The following is a 26,955-nucleotide window of genomic DNA, read 5'->3' on the forward strand; positions in this document are numbered from 1 at the left end:
GCTGGTAAAGGAATTGATATTTCTTTAAGTTTGACACATTCTTGTCCAATAATTTCAGCTATAAAATAAATTAAAAAAATTAATCAATAATCTTTCTTTTCAATAATGACATATCAGAATAAGGTATTTATTATAATGTAAGTAATAATGTTTGTAAAAATCCGATCATTTAAATACCTTACAATGGTATGGTGAACGAGAATATAGAATATCTTAGTTCAATCTGCAAATCATATAGTAAATAGTTTATTTATAAAATGTCTCCTACTTCAACATTCCTTCATTTCTATAACAATTATTCTTTGTTCACTTTCTCTTCTCTTCAATCTTCTCAATCTTCTATCTCTAGGTATTTCACTTTCTTCAATTGACAGGGAATTCTCATTTAAACATTAAAAATTAAAAACACGAAATTCAACGAAGGGATCTCTTTTCAACGAATTTATTATCAAGCTGTACAATCGTATGTATGTATATATGAAAATGTTTTTTGTAAAAGTACTAATTCCGTGAGGAAATGTGAACACAAATAACCAAGATGACGTTCGTATGACGTAATCTAGTATAAGAATCTTTCTATTACGTCATCTTGGTTATTTTTGTTCACATTTCCCTACGGAATTAGTACTTTTACAAAAAACCGTGACCAGTGGATTTCAACCAGGTTTGTTGTGAGACAGTAACTCTCTGAAGACAATGGTGTATGGTGGCGCAACTTCGTGGATTGGTTGAAGTTAGACATTAACAACACTGGATGCCGGCTCAGTGGTCTAGGGTTCGAGTCCCGCTGGGTGCGGGGTCGTGGGTGCGCACTGCTGAGGAGTCCCATACGGGAGCGGAACGACTGTCCAGTGCTTCCAGGTTCTCCATTGTGGTCTAGCTTCGATTGACTCATGATTTTAATCTGTGAAAATTCTAAAATCTCCACAAACCCCTTCTGATAATTTTCATATATACATATATACGATTGTACAGCACGATAATAAATTCGTTGAAAAGAGATCCTTTCGCTGAACTTCGCGTTTTTAATTTCACTTTCTATTGGTGATATATACTACTATTTGTTGATATCGGTAGCAGACACCAATGTAGTAGTAATATTCTACGTGAGTTGTTTATTTTTGATTAGTACATTTTAGATAGCCTCCATTTTATTCATGAAGACAAGGTTTCACATGAAATCTCTAACAAAAATAACTGAGTTATAATTAATGCGTCATTTAGAAATGATTAAATGATGAATTAACTTGTTGAACATTATTGAAAGTCTTATCTGTTTATTATTTAAACACCAAATCACCTATTAATTTTTAATTGATAGAATAAAATTAAAATGAATGACTATTTACTTGTTAAGTTCTGTTATCATTGGAAATGGTACTTATTTAAGAAACAGAGAGTCGAGATTCAAATGTACATAACATCAATCAAAAGATTCATACCAGAGTTAATCTCTTCAGAAATGATAACAGAGTTAAACAATTGATTATTCTTTTATAATTGATTTAAGACAAGCATTCATCATTCATAAATCTTTCTTAAAGTATATTACTTAATGAGTTACACAATATACTACTACTACTACTACTACTACTCCTACTACTACTACTGATAATAATATTATGCAGCTTTAATGACATTTCTATGGTTTAAATACAAATTATTTGTAAGTAAACAGTAAATTTCTTTACTCTTTACTGTTATACTGAATATATATATGGTTGTTTTCTATCTGCTGAAATTCTATTGATATCTTCTATTTAGCCCTGACAAGTAACAAAATTATCTTTCAATTTAAATCATTACTTATACACATTCAATTGTTTATTGTTAAGGAAGGATCTTGAATTAAAATTAGACCTTTTTTCTTCATTCAGGATTCTTTCATCAAGTATAATAAATTCATTATAGAGAAAGAAAATCACGATCGAAAATTACAAGGAGCTTAATTAAGCTATCAAGTAATAGAAGTCAGACAATTTGAAAAGATAGTGACTATTTACAATTGATTGATCACTGGATGGTGATCTATATAATGTATGTTAGGTCTCTCTGAGTGCAGATCGAATTCTACCGACCAAGTTGCAATGTGGTCACCAGTCTAGGTGACTCGACATAACGCGCACTATGTTGAGATAAGATTGTGGACGAAGGTAGTCTACATGAAACTCTGGACCTACGTTTCGTGCTACTTGGTACTCGTCAGCAAGTTGTGCTTGTAATCTTGCGGGAACTGATGCTCAGTGACGGATTCGGTCCCGTGCCACCGAGCTTCACATTCAGAGACGTTACCACCGGGCTATCTGGGCCGCGAGTGACTGCAATGTCAAGTCACCTAGACTGGTGGCCACATTGCAACTTGGTCGATAGGATTCAGTCTGCACCAAGAAGGACTGACATTTATGACATTGGTCACCACCAAGTGATCAACCAATTGTAAATACATCCAACTCCTACAGGAGTTCAGTCATAGCCTGGGTAGCTCAGTGGTAACGTCTTTGACTATGAAGCTGGGTGACACGGAATCGAATCCGTCAGTGAGCACCAGTTCCTTCAAGATTACAGGTACACCTTGCTGACAAGTGCCAAGTAGCATGAAATGTACGTCCATGTTTCATGTCGACTACCTCCAACCACCATCATATCTCAATATAGTGATTATTATTCTGAAAGTATTTCTATTATGTTGTAATAATTTGTAAGAAGTAATATGCATTTTTATAAAATTTCCACATTATTATATCTCCGAGTTCTAATTGTATAAAACTGTTTTAAATATATAGTAAATGGTTATTTGAAAGTTTTAGGGAGATAAATTGCAGTTAATTTTATAATAGAGTTATATTCATTGAGAAGCTAATGAAAAGCATTTCATTTAAGAGTGGAGCTCCTAGGTAATGGAAATCAGAGACCATACTCAGTGTCTTCAGGCCATTTGATGAGCGTTTGATATTTGAACCAATCAAACTGTAATATAGAAGAATATCATTCAAATCATTGGTGGGTGACTAACTTATTGAACACACGAATGAATTCTACCAGTAGCAAATTCTCCTTAGAATGATGGAAATTCAATTTGAAGTCAGTCATTAGTAATTATTAGACAAAAGAGTTATAATGATTAAAAAATTACCGTGACTGATTATAGCGTTGATAATGTTTGTTCTTCGCACGTAACAAACAAGGAAATTCGTAATATAATTGATGTTTCCTAGACTTTATTGAATTATTGACTAGCTCTGTTAAATATGATAGGTAAAGATGTAAATATTGTACATGTTTTTTAAAGTCAACATTAATAACTATTCCGCTTAGAATCCTGAAGGGAAACGGAAAAGAGAAAGACCAAATAACACATTGCGTCGAGAATTGGAAACAGACATCAAAAGGATCAATGGAACTTGGAAATAACTGGAAAGGATTTTACAGGACAGGGTTGGATGGAGAATGCTGTTGGACGACCTATGCTCCTCAACAAGGGGTTTCAGGCGTAAGGAAGTAAGTAACAACTATGTTAATCGGTACAGTCGATGAAATATGGACGATTTGTAAATATGCGTATTATAACGTACTTAATATTACGAACTAGACATGATTTCCACTGCATGTTAGGTCATCATATGTATGTCTACTGCTAACCATCTAATACTCAAACATAATGCACTTTGTATAGAGCCAACTAGACCGGTAATAATATTGCAATCTAGTCTAACAAATTCTATTAGATCTGGAAATCGGACAAATAAGACACTGGCTTTTATTTAGTGATCATTCATTGTAAACATTACTGATAACATAAACCATAATTCCAAATTGACATAATATGATGCACAACACAACTTGTAATTCAAAGAATCGTGACCTTCTTCATAATACAACAGTCACAACAGCAAGTAACTGCCTCAGATATGTACCAAAGCGTTAGCTATAGGACTCCTATTCAGCCTTTCAAAACTCGAATGTCAATACGATTGGAACATAATACAACAGACAATACATTCGATATAGGGTTCGAGCACTAGACCCTTGTTTGAAATGTGAAATTGATATTCTAAAATTAGTTCAAACAGTATAAACCAAGATCTCCAGAATATTTTCTAATCTCTCATTCTGAAATATTTTAACTGTTTTCAGTTATCTTATAGCAGGTTAAATGTTGATCTTGAACAAGAATATAACGTATGGAATGAAGATTCTGATATTGACTTATCTAAACTGTTTATTTTATTTGATGAAAACCGATATCAAATTGTTTATATTTAAAAACTTATTTTTTGCCCCGCATCCTCTACAACAATATTTAGCAACGTCAGTTTTGCTTGATAAATAGAAGAGATGAGTGAATCTTTGCAAAAATTTGAATAAGAAATTTGGCTTTTTGTCCTTATTGCTGAAAACTGATATGTTATGTCGAAAAAATCAATTGTCAGCTGTCCGGTGAGAACTTTTAATGCTTCACACTTCTAAAGAGTTTATATTGGTGTTATTTTCAAATATATATACATTGAAAGATTCTCAACGAAATCAATCACCCAAAAGAATGCGAAATTCAACATAAGCAACTGTTTTTCTAAATTGTTTCATAAAAGTGGAAAGTTATATATCCATTCATTACAACTCATTTTTTCAAAGTGATGAATTTTGAACCGACTGTTTAGCAGATGATAATCTAATAGCAGTCTATACATTATTAATTCATATATATATGACAATCTTATTTTGTAAGCAGAGACAGATAGTGGGTAGCAATGGGGTCCAGGACATGCGTTTCGTCTTATGTGGAACTCGTCATTCGGATTTGTCTGCTTTCTATAGTTGTTCACTTCGAGACTCGAAACTTAGTACCGTTCATTTCAACCTCCATCATATTATCTACTTATCTACTGAGTCTACGTGGTCATTGACTTGTGCAAACAAATGAATCTAATTCTGTGTTTATTAAATATATATATTAGTATGTAATTAATATATACACATACGCTGTTCTGTTTCTTGTTCTGATGCTTTAATCACTTTAACTTCTTCTTGTTGTTGCTTCTCATTATCCTCTGGATTTTGTATACTGAAACATGGCAAATTAGGTTTTGATATAAAATATTTTCTGCTTGATGGTAAACACGTTAAACAAAGAGGTTGACGTATTATTAATTTTCGATTAGGATATCTTTTCCACCATCCAATTGATTTTTCTTTTTGAATTTCTGTTGTTTTAAATTCTCCACCTAATTGAAGTTCATTTTCATCGGATTTTGTTGGATCTGTACCTATAATTAGTTATATTATTATTGATTTTGAAAACGAAAATAATATTGAAAGCGAGTTAAGATTGAGTAATAACAGAATTTGTCACAAGAAAGGTTACTGAATCAATAAAATCAATAATATTGGATAATTTATATGATGAACTAAACTTAGTAAAACAGCCATTGAGAACCAAGAAGTACTGGACATAGTATTGAACTGTTCATCAGTGTAGATCGATGACCCTACCATTGATCGAACCCAAGATCTGCAGTATTGAACTTTACCTTCAAACCACTGATAGTGTATCAAATGGTTTATATTTTATCACATCAATTAGTTCGAGGTATTTTGAACCGCACTTTTAGGGAAATTAGTGGGGAGCTGTTTCAAATCCGGCTTGGTTAAACTCGACTGGTCACCAATTATGTAAGATCAGTTCGTGTTAGGACTTATACAAAATCCTTACACTAAAATTAAGGATAATCAAGCTATGTTGATTGAAGTATGTCAACTATACGTTAATAACCTTATTGTAATATGCAAATGTGTTAAATTCATTTTGTAGTTTGCTTCATGAATTGACTTTTGCTAGACAACTATTGGAGACTGAGTAGCACTGAATATCTAATTTATCTCAACGACGAACCTCTCAACAGTATTCACTGAAATTTCTACGGTGAACCAACCCACAAAGTCGTGGTGAGAAATTCTTTTTGAAGTTTCTTAATTATCTGACCACCTATTTGGAGATATTCAACTTTCATCAACTGTCGTAGATAGCTTTCTTACACTTCACCTCACTGAATTCTACTAATAATAGCACTTCAACGAAACGTCAGGAACTCCACTCAAATTTTATTACCAATGAGCATATATTTCTTCTTACCAAAATAAATTCTCAGAGAATAGTCTGTAGAGTTTCAGAGGTATATGTACAATTAGCTGGAACTCCAAAATATTGATAATATAGAATCCCTGTAGAGTTTCAGTAAAGTTGTGTCTTAACAAAAATTGGAATCCAGATTGAAGATCTCATTTTACTTAGGATTCATCATCCGCATTTACCTGCATCCTAACTTTACTGAAGTTTGCTACTAATCCAGCAATATCTTGGCAGACCTATTGAGATGTACATACATCACTAAATGGTGATATGTTGTATTCTTTGACATCAGTAACAGGAAACTACGAACACTTACAAGATCATATGGAAAATTATTTGATATTTTAATCTCATTAGAAATAAAATTTTCACCTGGTTGTAAAGTATGTTTCAAGTGATCTATATCTATGAACTGCGTTCCATACAGTTTAAATAACATCCAAATCCAAGTGTAATTATGTCTCTCAAATAGTCAATTTAAGTAACCAATAAAAGAAACTTTAAATGAGTACATATGACCTTGAAATATAGAATACAATTATTTTTTAAATTACATTCAGAAAGGTTTATGACTAGAACTATCCTAAAATTGTGAACAAGTCCATCTGGAAGATGCTACATTGTATCAATATTTCATCATTATAAATTCACTTTAAGTAAAATTACTAAAATCTCCTAATTCTGAACTTACAAGTTTCGTTTTCATCAGATTCATTTTCACTAATTTCGACTTTCTCAATTTCTTTGGCTTTTATCAATTCTGTACGTTCTGTAAATTTTGTATGAAGTGTACGTAGTTTTTCTACAACCGATACACTGATATCTGAATCTGATCGTCTATTATATAATGCAATATTGTACAGAAAAAAAGAAAAAAAATAAAAATATTGGAGTTAGATTTGTATTCATGAAATTATATTCAGTGATTTCAATTAAGAAGCAAAATATATCCTAAAGATAAAACGGTACCCGCTGGACAAGATAGTGATTGTCTAAACTTGGTATATCGTCGGATAACACGTAGGCATTTGGAGTGAAATGAACTGTGTTTCAGTCTTAGTGTGAGCATCAACGCTGAGAAGCAAGGATATGAACATGATGAGTTGTAAATAAGATAAAAGATTCTTTCTGGATTCTTTTACCAGTGAAAATATATTCATTTTAAAATTTATGGCTTCAATACATCAGTTATACGGTAACGTAGTACCTAGCACCTATGTGCATTTGGTTGAAGGTGTAGTAACTATGTAGTAACAGTACAGAAAAGATTATGCATAAGAGATCCTAATCAAGAAAATGTGATTTCGTAGAATGGACAGCTTCTTTGCAATAATTAAGAAAATTAGGATCTAAACAAAAACAAAGAATTAATGCATCTGTACTATTGTCAAAAAGTTTGCTAAATGTCATCCAAATTAGGTGACCACTGGTTACTCTGATCTCATGGACTCCAAACAGTTAGTCTGTACTTGCCTATATGGCTTATTCCATCTGTTAATAGTTTCGTAGGCTGATGCCACGTTTCGTTTCGATCTCCTTTGGCTGTTTTATACCCTACTCCTATACCAGCCGTCGACGCGCGTCGAGATAACTGGTGGTGGGACATACGTGGTGCATACACTAGTCACCTTAGTTTTGTAGGATTTCTATAAACGAACATAAAATTATGGTTTATTCAACGATTTCAAGCATAAAATGTAATCTTTTAGGAGGAAATAAGGATTGTTCAGAGGAAAAAATACTGTCCTGACTATACAACTTATCGTTTAGGGTATTCTATCTGACTGCTTGGAAAAATGATTTCAGTTATCAGCTTGATTCCTCGGGTATCAGTAAATATATCATCCTGGCAATTTCTTTAAATCACAGAAATGTAACTAATAAATTTATTTGATCAGCTCTTCAACATACTCTTCATTAATGAAATATTCTGTCTTAGTGAGATAAATAGTATAAATCATCTACACAGTCTACTTATGCAAAAATTTTCAGTTGTGACTTGTGGTGCTTGAGATACGATATTGATACGTAATATTCCTAGTAACGACCCCAATCGGCTACTCGAATGAAAAGACTGACAGTGAATATATATGTGTCCCAGTGCTAACAGAGACTGACCAATTCCGTTCTGAATAATAAAATTTGAAAACGAAAAACACTTGCAAATTATAGCATAAATCATACCCAAAGACTGAGTGGTGGATACTTTGATTTGGCCGTAATGTGGTTGGTGATTTGATGCTTGACATAATAAGTAAAGCGTTTAACTAAATCTTACGTGCCAATTTATCTACATTCTCAACTCAAAATACTATGTCCGAAAAAAAAGTAGGTTCATTTCTAACAATTTACTGTCATCATGATGGGGTTGTGCGAATTGTTGAATTTTATTGACACCACGGAACGATAAAAAATAGACAACCTAAAGCAATGGACGGCCTTCTCATCCCAGTATGGGACTCCTAAGCAGTGTGCACCCACGACCGTACAACCAAAATACAAACATGAGGCCCCCGCGAACGCTTAACCCTTAGACCATTGAGTTAATATCAAACAATGAATTCAATTGTTAAAAATACTACAATCTCTACAAATCCTCGCAATGATAATAATTATGTTCTTCAAGATGAATTCCCTGGAGTTCTAGTGAAAAGCCGTGACTGGTGGAGTCCAAGTCGCATCGGGCGTGAGACAGTTATCCACCTCAGAAAACAGATGAATAGTTGCACAAAATCATGTATCGATTGAAGTTATACATTAACACTGTTGGATGCCGGCTCAATGGACTAGAAAATAAGCGTTAGCGTGTGAGACCGGGGTTCTTGAGTTCGCTTCTCGGTTGTGTGGTCGTGAGTGTCTACTACTGAGAAATTTCATACTATAACGAAACGACCGTCCAGTGCTTCCAGGTTTTGAATGGTGACCTAGGTTTAATCGACCGGTGAATTCAACTGTCAAACAGGTGGGAAGTAATCACATCAATATTGTAGAAGGTTTTTAAGGAAATAATTATCTTACAATATTAATAAAAATATATTATCTACGTAACTTACGCATTGCGTTGTGGAATCCCGAGGAAAGGTGCATTTGTAGTTGTTCTGTTAAGTTTACTTTGTGCTTTAAATAAAAAAACAACAAAAAACGGTGCGGTTTAATTATACTGTTTAAATTGATATTTGAATAGCTTCCTCAAATAACTAACTACCATACTCGTTTGTGATTATGTTTAATAGCTCATCATATTACGATAGTTCGATCGTATTATCTAATTAAACTGAGAGTTTTCACTTAGACAAAATGAAAGAAAACAGTTTAATAGATCCATCGATTTTGATCTTCATAAACTAGACCTATAAATTTCATAAGAAATTTGTACAACCCTTCTCTTCAGTTTAGCTGTTAACATAGCTAATACTGAAAGGAGTGAAAAATGATTACATTCTTATGAGAATAAAATGATATTTTTGTAGTATACCCCTGCCATTCTTTATTCCCAGAGTCTTCAAATTTTCTCTTGTCGTTGTGCATATACGTGATTGTCAAACGATTCTCTTCATTCTGACGTCATTATGATTGATGTTCGACCTCGTAACGAAATATTCCGTCAGTTCTCTTACTAGGTGTCGTGTCGATTATTTATCTAGATGTTTTGATTCATTCATTTGTTCATTATTATCTCTGAATATTAACCATTGCATACAACTAATCTTTTGATTACCATGTAATGAATTCGTATTTATTTACATAAATATCTTTGAAATTGTAATATTACTACGTAATACAGCATTGATCAGTTGATATCAATTTTAACTTGTTATATTTAAGCATATATATTTGTATAGAGTCGTAAGAAATAAAATGAAGCATTTCTTCACTTAGGCTTTTTCTACGTTATTCTACTTCATTGTTATGAAATAATCATTTTAACAAAATATTATTATCAGAATGGGGATTTGTGGCGATTGTAGTAATTTTAACAGCTGAATAACACCATTGGATTATCATCAGTGCAGGGTTTTGAGGAGATTGCAGAATTTCTAATAGTTTAAATCACGAAGCAATCTTATCTAGACCATCATTGAAGACCAGAAAGCACTAGAAAGCTATTCTGTCCTAGTGCGGGAATTCTTAGCAGTGCGATCTACGATCGACCAATGGTCTAAAGGTTGAGCCACATTTCGGTTTCCCACGATCTCCAGTCAACCTGAATGGCAAGTTAATGTAGGTCCTACGACTCTTTATAAAGTTGAAAAAGCTATAGGAAATCTGAAGCGAGGGAGAGCAGCAAGCCCTGACAGGTTTACTCCTGAGATTTTTAAGGATGGTGGTCCAGTATTAACAATGAGATTAACTGAGGTCTTAGGTAGAATTTGGGAACTGGACGTAATCCTATCTGACTGGTCTCAATCACTGATTATGCCAGTCTATAATAAAGGACAAAAGTCCTCTCGTGACAATCACAGCGGAATCAGTTTGACTAATATAGTGTCTAAAATATTAGCTTCAATAATACTTCGACGCCTAACTAAAGCTCGTGAAGAGCAGATTAGAGAAAACCAGGCTGGTTTTCGACCTGGACGTGGTTGTATAGATCAGATATTCACACTACGTCAGGTTCTAGAACACAGACACTCGTTCAGACGCCCCACAATGGTAGTATTTCTCGACCTTAAGGCGGCGTTCGACTCTGTTGATCGTAAGGTTCTATGGCGGTGTTTGTCACTGAAAGGAATACCAAATAAGTACATTAACCTTGTAAAGGCTCTCTACTCGAACACAACTGGTAGAGTGAGAGCTTATGGCGAACTGTCATCAGAATTGATCACCTCAAGTGGTGTTCGTCAGGGCTGTCCACTCTCTCCATTCTTGTTTAGCTATGTCGTTGACGTGATTTTAGAGATAACACTCTCCTCATCTAAATTTCCAAGGGTTGAACTTCTACCGGGAGGTTCACTTGTTGACTTAGAATATGCAGATGACATAGTTTTATTTGGTGAAGACGCTGACAAAATGCAGAGTCTTCTGACCACTGTAAGCAACAATGCAAACATGTTCGGGATGCGATTCTCTCCCTCGAAATGCAAAATGTTGCTTCAGGATTGGGTTACATCGACACCCGAACTAGTGATAGGGAGTGAAGTAGTTGAGTGTGTCGACCGCTTCACTTATCTTGGAAGTCTCATCAGTCCTTGTGGTCTGGTGTGTGACGAAATCCCAGCACGGATACAGAAGGCTCGACTAGCTTTTGCCAACTTGTGTCATTTATGGCGTAGGCGAGATATCCGTCTATCAACCAAACGACTTGTTTGCTGCACAGCAGTTCGTCCCGTCCTACTTTATGGCAGTGAAACATGGCCGGTAAGAGTAGAGGATATTCGCAGGTTACTAGTATTTGATCATAGGTGTCTTCGAAACATTGCTCGTATATCCTGGGATCATCGAGTACGTAACGCAGTTGTTAGGAAACGGGTACTAGGTAAGAATGGCAAATCCATTGATGAAGTAGTGAAACTTCATCAATTGAGATGGCTGGGACACGTGTTACGTATGCTCAACGACCGACTGCCTCGACGTGCGATGTTCAATGGTATAGGAGTGGGTTGGGAGAAAGCTAGGGGAGGTCGGACCAAAACATGACTCAAATCCGTGAAGTCACTGACAAGTGGACTGAGCCATGTTGGTAGGTGTAGACTACCTGGTTGGGGACCACGAGGTGATAGCAATCGATGGTTAAAGACCCTGAATGACATGGCTCAAAATCGTTTGCAATGGCGCAGGTGCATCCACTCTCTGTGTTCTCCCAAATTCTAATCTTCTGACTTCTTCATGTCTCTTTTTTCCTCTTTCCAAATTTATTTCACTGGATTATACTCCTTGAATAACATCCTCAAACCCTAATCTTTCGAACTACTGCTTATACTCTTACCGCCTCTACCACTACGGGATTTGAATCGAAAACTGCATCTCTGTGCTAATGTGGTGTGGCAACTCGAACTGATGTACGTACGTATGTACGAAGTTCTACGTTGTTACTGACTGACTGAATAAAGGTTGAACTTTCTCGGGCGAAATCGATGATCTTGGGTTCTATCCGTTTGGGTGAGATCGTTACTTTTCATCACTAAAGGGTCCCATACTATGACGAAACAGGTGTCCAGTGTTTCGTGATTTCCATTGTTGATTTAAACTACTAATGGATTGGTAAACATTTATCCAAATAATCTGTTTATAACACTCTCATCTCTTTAACTTTTGCATAAATAATTGTCATACAAACTTACGGAAAGCAGCTATCGCTTTTTCCATCGCTTCTCTACTAATTGATATAACAGGTTGTGATTGCTCTTTTTCATCAGTAGAATCTTTAATTTCTTCCGTCATCTAGATAAAATATGTCTGAAAAACATAAAAAAATATGGGTGAAGTCACTAATTAAAAAATATTCCCCAACATAACAACGTCAAATTAATATGTTTTCGTCCATAATAAAAAATCATCAGTATAGGGATCGTTGAAATTTGCCACAATCCCTATGTCGAATAGAAATACACTGATCGTTCACACAGTCCAATGATAATCATCGCTGATAATATTTCAGAAATGCTCATACCAGCAATTATACCTTATTTCTTTAGTGAAATTATGTAAACGTTAAATATATGATCACTGTTATTATTAAGCATACTTGTGGTCTATGCTACTTATGTCGACATAAGTAGTATATAGCGCTAGTCAGAGGTGGAAGTCCTGGCAGCATAAGGTTGGGAAGATGGAATCGAAGAGAACGGGAACAGAGATTAATTGTTATGGCGATGAAGGAACAATGAACTCTGAGACAATTGATGGAATATCTGCAAATCAAGTATTTTATGTATGGTTCCTATATTTCATGAAGATACGCAGTAATTTTGTATTACAGCATATTGGGTTATCCCCACCTGTGTTCTCGTTAATAACATACTTATTGAACATCATTTTTGTGGTGTAGTTTTATCCATTGGTTTGAGTACAAGCTTATATTATAAAAGCATTACTCTATATCTGGTTAATCTCAAATATTATCCCAACTGCATCATTCACTTTGTTATTGTAAGGATATATGTAATACAGTAGCATAGTTTAAATAAGTAGATCATGAAACAATCAAACATATATATGTTTTAATAGTTGAATACATGAGCCAACTGAAGCTAGATCACCATGGAAAACCTGGAAGCACTGGAAGGCCGTTTCATTACTCAAATGTCACTCATTTTTTGAACTATCGTTAGATGAAGATAAACACATATATAAAAACAGAACTATCACAGTAATTTTTTTTATCGTTTCATGCTCTCTGTCTTCATTTTCTACTTTTCAGCTGTAGATGATTAAAAATACTTTGTAACAGTACTGGGACCATCCGTTGACACATTATTCATTCTCAAACATAAGGTATTAACCTTAATACCACGAAAATATTGATTCCCTACTGAGGAGTCCCATGTAAGGTCTATCATTCCAAAGTACATTTGATATTGTAGCCACTCCACTTTCTTGGTGCACTTGTATTCTTTTAAAACTGCTTACTAAAGACAACTATTTGCATGTAAAACTGATGACTATTGCGATCTATGCTTCGATAGCACTTTTGTATTCAAAAATGCTGTCAAATATGATTACGAATTTTAGCCATATTACATACTTCACATGATTAGCATCTTTGTTGTAATTGTTCACTCAAAACAATTTGTAAACCATATCTTTTTATATAATCCATTCTTATTTGTTTACAGATGTTATATTGTCGTTGAATTCATGAGTCAATTGCAACTAGATCACCATGGGAAACCTGGAAGCATTGGACAGCCATTTCATCCTTGTATGGGACTCCTCAACAGTGCGCATCCACGATCCCGACTCTCAAGATTCGAGCACAGGGCCTATAGTTCTCGCGCACGAGCACTTAACATCTAGACCACTAAGCCGGAATCCTACGGTGTTAATGTCTAACTCCAACTAATCCACGAAATTAAGCCACCGACCACCATTGTCTTCAGTGAGTTACTATCTGATAACAGACCTGGTTGAACTCCATTAGTCACCGCTTATCACTATAAATCCAGGAAATACCTCTTGAAGCCAGTCACTAACGACCATATGTTGAGTACTATCAGAATGAGGTTTGGTATATTTGTATAAACCTTTATCATGACTGAAAATTGACATACATCCTATAGTTATTTAGAATATAGATATATATTACTAAATTTTCTTTTAAGTAAGTAGTACATAGTGGAGTAGTTTTTTAACTGCTCACAAATTTTCGTATTGAAACATAGATGTATGAATAAAAAGCATTATTTTCGATCTTATTTTCAATATTTTGTTATCAATAAGACAAGATTAGAGTGAATAAAATGGTTGTTATTAAAGTTATTTCATTTTGTTTATACTACTTTATGTAAATTTTGACATGAAACACCATATTTTCTTAGAAATGTAGAAGTTTAGTAAGTATTCACTGGATAATAATTTTATTGTTGAATTCTGTGTTCTTTTAATAGTTGTCGTTCCGAAAGATCAGTAGACGTTTATTACACTAATGGAATTGTAGAGATTGATGAACTTTATGGTTGACATCATACATTTAATAGGGCCCTTCATTTTAAAGTCAGATCGGACGATGTTATTGACGGGCTCACCACTTTTGTGGCTTGAGATCTGTCTCCAATTAGATGGTACGATTGTTGTTATCGACTTAATCCGCTTAAGTGAAAAACGGAATTAAATAAGGTAAGTGTGGGAATGCACTTTTGAATACGTTTATTTTGTACACTTATTGATTTGAACAGACAATCAGAGGAATAATGCGACAAGAAGAGAGCGGTGCGAAACGACGCGCAGTAGAGATGGCGTGTGAGCCAGCTCTATTTATTTAAGCGTTAATCAATATTTATAATCACACAAAAATACGCTACATACATGTGATGAGTAGGATAAGATGTACACACACATAGACTCATATAAAAATAGTCAGGGTTAATAAGCGAATAATTACCAAGGTCAAAATGTGACTTAAAAAGGATCAATAAGTTGGCTTGTCCAGAGGCTAGAATAAATTATATTGGCTCAACATAGTAACCGACACTACATATATATATATATATATATATAAAACTGAGTTAGATAAACAGTTAAAACCAGAAGCTACGAGATAGCTGTTTCATCCTGATATGAGACTACGCACCCTATAAAGAACCTAACCCAATACTTTAATGTCTCGTAGTAAGTATCTAGCTTTCAGACCAGTAAGTTATCTGGTCTAGGTATCTCAGTTATTGTACAATGCAAAAGATCATCACTTGCACTGTGTACTTACATACGATCAATTAAAGAAAATAAGTGAATAATTTTCATAGGGTAGAACTGTATCATTTTATTGTTACTGAACTATATAACAGACTAGGATTCAACATTCAGTAGTTATATATACCATTTTGATAGATTTAATCTGAAAATTTAAAGTTCAACTTTAATGAAGCATCGTGATCTGATATGATGGAAAGAAAAGTCAATTTTCGATTGAATTACTCATAATTAGTTTTATTCAACATTGACATCCGTTTTGATTCAACGTGAGGATCATTCAATGTAGTAATTGATTTGTTTTCCCAGTATGATATTTTCTTCTGTATAATATACGATATTCTTGTATTCACTTGACATGAACGAGGCTCAATAAGTGATTTGTTATAACTGAGTATGTGATCTAATCCGCATTATTAATCAAAATGGATGTACAATCAATATATAAACCAGTGTATTTTAGACTATTTTGATTCATTTATCATTATCATCATTATTCATCGTCGTCATAGTGTTTTGGGGCTAATAATCTTCACTTATATCAGTCTTGTGTTCTTACTTTCGCATAGTGGGAATTGCCGAAGTCCCTCGTTCCGAGTATAAATGACCAGCGTTTTTCGGCACAATAGTTGCGACGACCGAATATAACATGATCAATAGTCAGTTTATCCAAGTTCTTACGACTTTTTTGTCACTAAAAGTACTTTATAGAACAATACAATAAACTGAATACATTACAGGAGAATAATGTAGAATTGGTAGTTTGTACTAAAAAATGATACGGAAAAGAGCACAAATGTTTTGCTAAAATTCTGCTAAATCCTAATCTGATACAATTTTTGTTTAGTTGGATAAAGGAATATGAAACATAATTCATGTAAGTTAGATTATATAAAATAAGTATCATCAATATGTATTGAATAATTCATAGTTAAGCAAAACGTAAAGGGTAGCATAGATAATTGCAAGTGTGAATGTTTTAACATGAGCTAAGTCGATATTTGACAAGTTCAGTCACAAATGTACCTGAATGTTAGATTAAGTATTAAGACTCATAGTTGAGATTGACTTTATATTCAATCGACTTATTAAATAAATCTCACTACTATGTAATTTTACTTACATCATAAAATTTCATACTTATCAAACTTATCAGTAGTATTATTTTAAGAAATACGTTTCAGATATTAGTTATTAGTAGAATTTATGTAAAGTGTTTCATTTTGATGATATTCTAACTAATAATCAAACCTATTACTCGAAATTATGATGTTGATTACTTGGTCAATAGATAAGAGTATACATTTTGCTCCTGCTGATATCAAGCACTGCTAAGGTCATCCACTTTTAGTTTGTTGGCTCTTTGAAATTATATTTTGATTTTGAGATGTAGGATATTTGTTAGACAGGAAAGATGTTGAGTTCTCTGATTTTCATGGAATATGAAGGAATATTTTATAATAGTTCACGTGTCAAAAAGGACTCAACACTTTGGTCCTAATTTGGTGTACGTTACTTATATTAACAGATGTAAGTAGTATGTAGCATTAATCTAAAGTGGAATCCCCACGAGCAGAAGATCGAGATGATTGAAATGAAGAGAAAAGAGAAGATAACTGAAAACAATCAAGATGACCTCAGGAATGAAGAAAGAATGAAGCTTGTAAGGGACAATTCAAAGATGTGCAAATGATGTATTTAATGAATGATTTTCACACTTTACTAAACCACTCTGTGATTTTGCATTCAACGGTAAATCGGTTATCCTTATCTAGTCTTCGTTCACTACACTAAAACTAAACACTTTACGATCATATTCAGTAAATATTTGATCAGATCAGTAACACAATAAAGGGAAGTAAAAACGCTTTATATGTCGTAAAAATAATTCGAAAGTTTTTCTATCTGTCACAGTTTCTGACTTTTTCTATAAAGCTTTAGAAATATAAATCTGGATCTTTTGTATAATACTGTTTACGTTTCCAACGATTTCTTATAGTTCTCAAGAGAAAGCCAGATTGAGAATCAAAGTATTAATCTATGAATGGAATTAACTAAGGATCGCGCTCTTTCACATGAACTCAAATTAAGAATGAAAAATATTTGTGTTTAATTACTGATTAAGTGTCAGGTGTAAGATTCCATCTGCTGAACAATTTGAAACAAGATGTAAATAGCTGTTTGGTACTTCATTGATTTTTGATCGTTTTTCAAACGATTTTAAGCCGTGGCGAAACTAAGCTTTCAATAGTTATTTTAATAAATGGATGATGTAAAAGATGAAAGAAACAAAAGCTAATTTGATTTGTTGAAAATCATGAGAAAAAGTCAACTTGAGTCTCTTAAATGTGTAAATACGAGTTTATTGATCCAATCACCGGACTTTTTGTTTTCGTTGGTTGAAAAGTATTAGTAACAAATATTGTTTAATGGTGCAATAAGAACACGATACATCATAGTTTAAATTTGATCGATTTCAGTCTAACGTGAAAGTTGATTTTGATTACATCTTGATATAACTACGTGATTAGTCAAAAACAACATTTTAAGTACCGGTTTAAAGTAAATAAGGCTTATAGTTTTAAACTTTTCAACAAACACCATTTTATGAAGTTACATGTTTGAAGATTACTGTGTTCAAAACATTTTGATATTAACTTGGTACCGGTGGACGGAACGTAAATTAGTAACTCAATAACAAGACGAAGCTAAACTATTGCTCAGCGTTTCAGCACTATTTTATTTGTTTACTTATTTTAACACATAGATATTGGTACAAGGAGGCACCAAATACAAATGCGCCACACAAATCTCATTCGATGTGTGAAGCCTGTGATGCTGCTCGGGTGCCCAAACCGAAGCAGGTGGTTTTTTTAGAGGGCCACAACCCGAGCCTTTGACCTAAGGGTCTAACCCACAAGGCAGTGGAGCATCGTAAGGAGATGCAGTCCCATGGTAGCCATTTGTTCCCGCAGGATCCTGGAGCCCATGTGCACCATTGGTTTGTGATCCGGTTACAGCGCCGGACATTCGCTTTTCGTCCTCTCATTTTCGTAAACAACACTCCCGCCACGAGAAGACAGTGAGTAGGACTTCCCTGTCAGAGGCTATATACGCATGGCCATGTGAGAGCATTTCGAGAGGGAGAGCGGACTCTCCCCACTCTCGGCCGTACCAGGGCATTTGGGGGCTGCCAACTAGAGGTTCATTTCCTCTTCCCGTCAATCTCCAACCATCTAACAATGAACTAAATTAATTAGTATATCGAGTCACTGAACATAATAAAACATTCGTAGTTAGGATTTGTTTAACACCAAGGACAAAACAACAGGATGTCAGTTACCTCCCATTGATCAATAAACTAAACTTTTTATCTATGCTTAGTTTTTGTAATACGTTTCCAGCCGTAAAAGTTATTGATTTATCTAATTAAACAATAAGATGAAATCAAGAAGGCTTATTACCTAGTTCTTAAATCATTCACATACATTCGATGGTCGTTATCAATTACCTGGAACAAATTTCTAAGACTATATTTGGGATTAACACAGGGTCACTGAGTTGTCATTTTACACTTGATTGATATTTTCGGAAAAATATCCATATGATAACGAAATTTAATTAAAATTAGTAATGACATTGAAAATCAATCATCTCTAAATACATTTACACTAAAAATGTTAAGCATTAACAATGTTGTATGCCACCTTACTTGTCTAGGAGTTAAGAGTTCATGCGTGAGACCAAAGACAGTGGATTCGATTCCTGTCTACGGGGTCGTGGATGACCACGGCTGAGTCCCATGATAGGAAGAAATGGCCATCCGATCTTTCCAGTTTTTCAGTGGTTGTCCAACTAAGATCAATTCGTAATTTAAACTGTAGAAAAACTAACTGGTTGATAAAGTGTTGTAAGGCGCTTTAGTACTATGATGAAGCCAATTTAAAAATAATTAGGGAACTCATATATCAGTATAAAAATATTTCAAAGTTGTTTATTTATATGTTTAATGATCTAGTGATGTTCCGTTTGTGACAAAGCTGAATCACATAAGAAAAGTTCATAATGATATCAGTACCTACTTCATGTGGAAGTGAGTTTTTCACTCAGTCCAGCATAAAATCAATTTGCTCTGGTAAAGTTGTTTGTGATTGATTGTCTCTATATACAACATAAACAAGTAATTTGTAAATAAAGGAAATCAGGAGGAACTGTTTTAAGGCGTGTGAATTAAACTGAAAAGAGCAATTCCACAATAACTAGGTACTAATGTTATCCAGAAAGATAATAAATGCTCCATAATTATGATATAGAGCTGACAATATAACACTAACTAAGGTATTTATTTGAAAAGCAATTTTTCTCTATCATTTCTGTAATAAATCTTAAATATATTTTTGATTTTTTAAATAACGTTTTTAAAAAGAAGCAGAATGGATTCTAAGCAAAACAGAACATATCAGTATGGGGATTTGTAGAGACTGCAGTGTTTTCATGGTTGAATTAACGATTCCATCTAAGCTAGTTCATCATTGAAAACCTGGAAGCACTGGATAGCCGTTTCGTCCACTTATGGGACCCCTCAGCAGTGTGCACGCACGATCCCTCAGGTGGGACCATAGATCCTTGGTTTGACGTCCGCGTGCGGGATCGTCGAGCGCACTGATAAGAAGTTTCGTACTTGGACGAAACGACTGTCCAGTGCTTTCAGGTTTTCAGTGGTGGTCTAGCTTAGATCGACTCGTGAACTCAGCTGTCAAAATAGAATAGGATTTACAAAATTTGGTAGACGTTGTGTACAGTTTTTAGAAGTTTTAATGTAGTAATAATACCATTACCAATAATAATAATAATAATAATCTTGGTTTAGCCTGATACTTGAATATATCATTTTACATTGATATAATGTGAATAGTTGTATCATGCATCAACAATTTTGTTTATCAATATAAATTATATACTCACTCATCTGTTGATTATTACTGCTAATACTATGTTTTCCATTATTAATCTTATGGAAATGTTCATTTCTCACAGTTGACAAAGACATTGTAAACATTTAAACTGAAATCAATTAGGTACAGTTAGGGTACTTTGACCTTTCGGATAAAATTATGAATATTGTTATTTATTTACTCATACCAACTTGATTTTGTCCATTAATTAATGTGTATTCTACAATCAAATAGATAGATAATGTTATCTGAAGATATTATTATTTGATCTAGTCACCTTATTCAGAAATACGAAAAGGGAATCATAGAAGAAATTAAACACCATTATTGCTTATTGTTATACTCGTTAACTTGAATGCTATTACTGATTCGTCTTACTCGGAACGGAACGAAGAATCAAGGATTCAGAGACTCGATAGGCTTGCTAGGTTTGAAGCTATCACGAGTTCACTTAATCGGCTAACGGAAACAAGACCAAAGACCAGTAAGCTAGCTATTGATGCGTCCCAGACCCGCTAAATAGAGGGAAAAGTCCAAGCTTGGAATGGGAAGTATATTCTGCAAATTAGCCAGAAACGAGTGATAACAACAAACACAATTCAAAACGTATATATACAGTGCAAAACCGTCCTTGGGGAGAGTTACCAAATAGCATACTAAAAGATACAACGGACCAATAGCATTTAAGATATTTCCCAGTGGGAAATACGAGATGAAGGTGACAAAAGCGCCTTTGGCTCGAAAACAAAAAAGTTAGGTCATTTCCCAAGTGAGTTCTGGGGATCAAACGTCCTTAACACTTATAAAACAATAACCTTAATCACTAAATAAACTGGTGCGTACAAGACTACTGAATTGAATTAGCTATCATATATATTTAAAAATAAAATAAAGTCTGTTTTTATAGGCAAATATGGATAGTGGCTAGCTGTGGAATCGAGGACGTGCGTTTCGTCCTATTTAGGACTCGTCAGTTGGGTTTACCTGCATCTCAAAGTTGATGTTTACTCTAGGACCCAAATCCCAAATAAGACTAAACGTACGTCCTGAATTCCATTACTAACCATTATCCATCTTTGTTTATAATGTTTATGAATCAAAGCAACATCGAAGCAATATGTACAGTATGCACATATACCAATAAGTGATTGATAAATTGCAATCCTAAGCATCAATGAGAAGATTCAAGTAAACAATAACAAACGAATTGAAAAGCTGTTTTTATTTTAACGCCTCGATTTTTTTAATTATCTACTATAACAGTAACTCATGAATATCCTGTATCTTTTATCTAGGATGTTATAAAATATTATCTTCATGAAGTAATTCAATTGTATCAAATAACTGAACATGACTTCAGTTTCTTTTTAACTTACATTATATAAAGAGTATAATATTTCACTCAAATGTAAATGATATAACTTACTAATTGTATTTAGCAATGAAATATGTTGACCATTGTATTTATGTCAAAATAATCAATATTTATAAATGACTAGTGCTATGGTAGTTGATTAGCAGTAGAAAATAGAATAGAATGCCAGGAATAATAGATATAAAAAGATCTTCATTAATTGTTATATATCATTTATTTTCATTCTCGGTTTAGGTAGAATAAAATCAGTTTTTGAAACTAAATCTTGTTAAGCAATGATGGGTAGTGGTCAGCAGTGTAATCCAGGACGCGGGAAGATACAAGCCAAACAATACAAAGTGAATTTAAATTCACCCCGTTACACAAGCGAGTGGCTATCAGGACTCAGTAGCTGAGTCGATAACGCGATGGCGTATGAAGCGAATGGTACTGGGTTCGAGTCCCAAAGTGAGCATCAACTCTGAGATGCAGGTACATCCAGCTGACGAGTCCTAAATAGGACGAAACGCACGTCCTGGATTCCACTGCTAGCCACTATCTACCATTACTTACAAAAAGTCTATGAATTAAGGCAATATCGAGAAATACGCACAGTATGCACATATGCCAATAACAGACTGATCAATTACAGTCTTATACCTCACTGGGAAGATACAAGCCAAACAATACCAAGTGGATTTAAATCTTGTTAGTTCGAATCTTACTTGAAATGTTACGTACCGAATAACTGCAAGTATATCTCGTTGACAAATGTCAAATAGTATAAAAATTATATGCACAAATTCTTAAAGATAATTTCTAACCACTTTGAATCAAGTCATACTCATATTGTTTTGATTTAAAGTTTTGTTTCGTCACCAGTGGAGTTCAACCAGGTCTGTTGTGAGATATCAGCTCACTGAAGACAACGGTATATCGTGGCGCCACTTCGTGGATTGGTTGAACTTAGACATTAACACCGTTGGATGCCGGCCGGCTCAGTGGTCTAGTTGGTTAAGCACCTGGCGTTAGACTGGTACGTCATGGCTTCGAATCTCGTGGGGTGCGGGATCGTGTATGCGCTCTGCTGAGGAGTCCCGTACTGGGACAAAACGGCCGTCCAGTGCTTCCAAGTTTTCAATGGTGTTCTAGCCTCAATTGACTCGTGATTTCAATCTGTGTAATATTTTGTTTATTCATAATTCTATTAGTTCCATGTAATAGTTATGCATTTGATCAATTCATTCATCTAATTTTTGAATCAATCTTTTTGTTTTTAATTTTATTATACAGTACTAGATCGATATCAGACCAAAGATAAATTGTAAATATTAAAAAAGAAAGATGTATCATTTACATCTGGAACTAATCTACCGAATTCACAGTTGAACTCTTAACATTTTTTTGTTTTCTTATTGATTTAGAAATGGTTTCTTTTGAATTCTTCCATTTCAGCTAATCATCAATCATTGTTAAATGTCAGCAGATCTTAATCTTTTCAAAATTTAGAAGAAAAAACCTATCTTAAAAAATCCTTTATTCAGACCCATTTAAACTTTAAGGGAATCCATATTTAAGTCAAATAGTTTTTGTATCTTTGTAAATACTTTCTTACCTATTCAGTTGATATAACTCTATTATAAAAAACTGTTTTCAAAATACAGAATGATATGTATAGTTTATTGATTCTAAACAACTAGACATTTTAATAGTTGATTATAGTTGCCCATTAAACTATTCCATAACTTCAATAGTTGAAATCATGAGTCAATTGAGGCTAGACCACGATGGAAAATTTCGAGGTACTGGACAGTCATTTTGTCCTAGTATGAGACTCCTCAGCAGTGTGCATCCACAATCCCGCCCCTCGCGAGATCCGAACCCAAGACGTATCAGTCACGAGCGTGGCCGCTTAACTATTGGGCCACTGAGCCGTCATTACATAACTACTTATCATTATGTTTCAAGTAACTTATATTTATGTTTATTGATGTCTTCAACATTTGGCATTACTAGAAGTAAAACTTATTTACTTAACCAGTTATGTTATTTTCTAGTATAGGGGTTGTGGAGATTATTAAGTATTTGATTGAGATCATGAACCGATTGATGTTAGACCACCACAATTGAAAACCTCATTATCAATTCATTCTATAAGGATTTCACTGTTATTCAACTGAGACGAACATCTTTGATATGAATTGTTTAAATCTACTAACTTAGCTGTTCATAAACCAGTGTATTAATGATGTACATTAAATTATGTATTTCTATATAAGAAATCATAAAATGCTTTCAAGAAATAAGATAATTCATTACTATAGTTATTACTTACTTATTTCAATGTTCAAATTATTATCCACTGTTTATTACAATACTCTAGTGAATGGTTTATTCAGGAAAAATAAAAAAAATTTTTTTTCATTTATATTTAATTTAGTAGTCAAGGTGATTTATAAACCTGAATTTAAATTCGAATATCTATTGGAGAATTGAAAAGAGATAGTAAACGCCCAATATGTTTCTCCTTTCGAGTTCTTTCATTTGAAATTGTAAATATCAATTATAATAAATAATGATGTCAATCTTGTTTTCATTTCATCGAATTCATTGGTTAGTTTTAAAGATCATTTGTACCAAGTACAATAGTCGTTTTGTTTCAATTATGTATTTGTATTCATTTGCTAAACTAAATACACTAAGTGTATAGATATATATATCAAACAATACACTTGGTTTTATATTAACGAATGATAAACTCATAGGTTGAGACCCAATCAAGTGAGGTTCAATTCCTGATGAGGTGCAGTATTGAGGAATCTTATGTCAGGATAAATAGATGTCTAGTGTTCTCTGGTTATAAATAGAACCTTAAATAAGATTAGTCTGTGAAGAATACAGTCTATAATTTTGATAAATCTCTATTTTGAACTCCTACAACTTGGAATGGGTTTGTTTAATTTGATGACCTGGGAAGATTATTCATTTTGACATTAGTTTCCGTAACCAACTAACGTCAGTTCGAAAACAAAAAACCAAAAAGAAGAAGGAAAACTGGATAATTGTTTTAACTTCGTTTTAGATTCTTATATTAGAGTAACCTTAGGAAATTCAGGCCTTGTTCAGGATAAGATACTTTTAGACCACTGAGTTGAAATTATTGCCTAAACTTTCCAACATCAATCAACTTTCAGTATGGACAAATGAGCACCCAATGCCGTCGGTATTCGCATAGCATACTGATAATTTAGCACATTTCGCTTTGAATGAAAGTACGTTAACCGTTGAGCTACTCAGTTCGGAAACCACTAGCTTGTCCGACTGGTACCGATTATGTTTTATAACAGTTAGTATATTGTCATTGTTGATGTAAAAGGTCATAATTGATCACTTCCTTTCTATCTACGTATACCGTGAAAGGATTGATTCGACATAAACATCTTGTCACAAGTTTTTATCAAAGTCCCGAATTTAATAACTTCAAGTAAATTTACATTAAAAAAACTATGCTTAATGGTCGTTAACGAATTGGCACTATAGTTATTCTTCATTTAAATTAACGACAATTTTATCCTTTAAAATATTTCATTTGTAAACAATTACTACAAGATCTACACAGAGAGGGAAACGATTATTATAAAAAGTACAATAATAAAAAGTACTATTCTTCTTATTGATTTACCATTATAAGCGAATAAAAGGAATTTATCTGTCAGAAACGTATTGTCAGTCAATGTTTATCACTTATCATAATAAAAGTTGTTAGTTGGTAGAATGTTAGCTTCATATTTCCTTGAAACGTATTCAACAGTCATTCTATAGACTTCAGATTAGTGTATTTATTCAACATTCTGAATCAGAATATTAGGCATACAGTTTCCTGATTAAAAACAAAATATAATCCAACTAAAGTGAATTAAACAATCATTTAATCAAACATTGATAATTTCAATATACAGTGTAATCGATTACCCACCTCAGTTAAACTTGATGAATAATGAGAAGTATGAAGTTGACGCCCTTATGCATTCGACTATGTTGTACGAATATTTAGCTTGCTTACTTGCTCATATTATCCCTCGTAGGCTGACAACCAGCAATCTCCAACCTACTCTATCGTGATCTCTGCTTTCCAGCCGTCGCTGAGTGCTGGAAGCTGATTGTTCTCTCCCATAGTAGGCTGTTGCTGGTGGCATTTGGTCGACCGACATTGTGTATGTTGAGTAGACAATCGTTTATAAAAACTTGTACATTTTTGATAATAGTTGTGGTAGTTCTCGAAGTTTCAGCTCCCTAAATTAGAACTGTCATGACATTCATATTGAAGTATGAGACTTTGATATTGGTTGAAAGTTATTTTGAGTTGTATATGTTCTTCAACTGTAGGAATGCTGTCCTTGGTTGCCAATCTTCGTCTTTACGTCCGCATCCGATCCTCCTTGTACATCGATGACGCTACTGACCATATATGTGAAAGCTTCCACCTCCCCAAGAGTTTCTCCATCAATTGTGATTGTGTTAGTATTCTTCATGTTGCGTTTGAGGATCTTGCTTTTTCCATTGTGTATGCTGAGGCTCACTGATGCAGAGAGTTCTGCTACACGAGTTGTCTTGATCTGAATTTGTTCGTGTGTATAGGAGAGAAGATCTAGGTCATCTGCAATGTCCAAATCATCTAGCTGCATCCAAGCTGTCCATTGTATTCTTGCTTCCCGTCAGAAGTCGAGGTCTTCGTAATCCAGTCAATCACTAGAAGAAACCGAAAGGGGGAGAGTAAGCAGCCTTGTCTGATTCCGGTCTTTAATTAGAATGTGTCTGTCAGCTGTCCTCCATGTACCACTTTGCAGTATAGTCCGTCGTCTGAATCCTGTATGATGTTGGCAATTTTCTCAGCTACTCACTCCGTAGTTTCGAAGAAGTTTCTATGATGTTCTCCTATCAACACTGTCATAGTCAGGGAAGTTGATGTATAGTGACGAGTACCATTCAACTGATTGTTCAACAATGATCTGTAGTGTCGCAATTCGGTCTGTGCACGACCGATTTTTAAGGAATCTGGTCTGTTGACCTGGGAGTCGATCGTTCATTGAAGCATTCGTTCGGTTCAACCACACAAACTGTTTCTTCCACTTATAGTAGTGTGATGCCTCTGTAGTTCTTGCATTTGCCGA

The 26,955-nt window shown here is 34.1% G+C and overlaps 1 protein-coding gene across 1 annotated transcript; it reads right to left on the reverse strand.

The window, feature by feature from the left end:
* Positions 1–3,311: 3,311 nt before the first annotated feature.
* CNGB3_2 (Cyclic nucleotide-gated cation channel beta-3) lies at positions 3,312–12,508 on the reverse strand (the record flags this gene model as incomplete). Its single annotated transcript, XM_051218883.1, has 5 exons — positions 3,312–3,319; positions 4,980–5,264; positions 6,819–6,964; positions 9,181–9,244; positions 12,409–12,508. 5 exons carry the CDS (start codon positions 12,506–12,508, stop codon positions 3,312–3,314), a joined length of 603 nt encoding a protein of 200 aa, XP_051072632.1.
* Positions 12,509–26,955: the final 14,447 nt, after the last annotated feature.

Source organism: Schistosoma haematobium, chromosome ZW (assembly GCF_000699445.3).
Source record: "Schistosoma haematobium chromosome ZW, whole genome shotgun sequence".
NCBI lineage: Eukaryota > Metazoa > Platyhelminthes > Trematoda > Strigeidida > Schistosomatidae > Schistosoma > Schistosoma haematobium.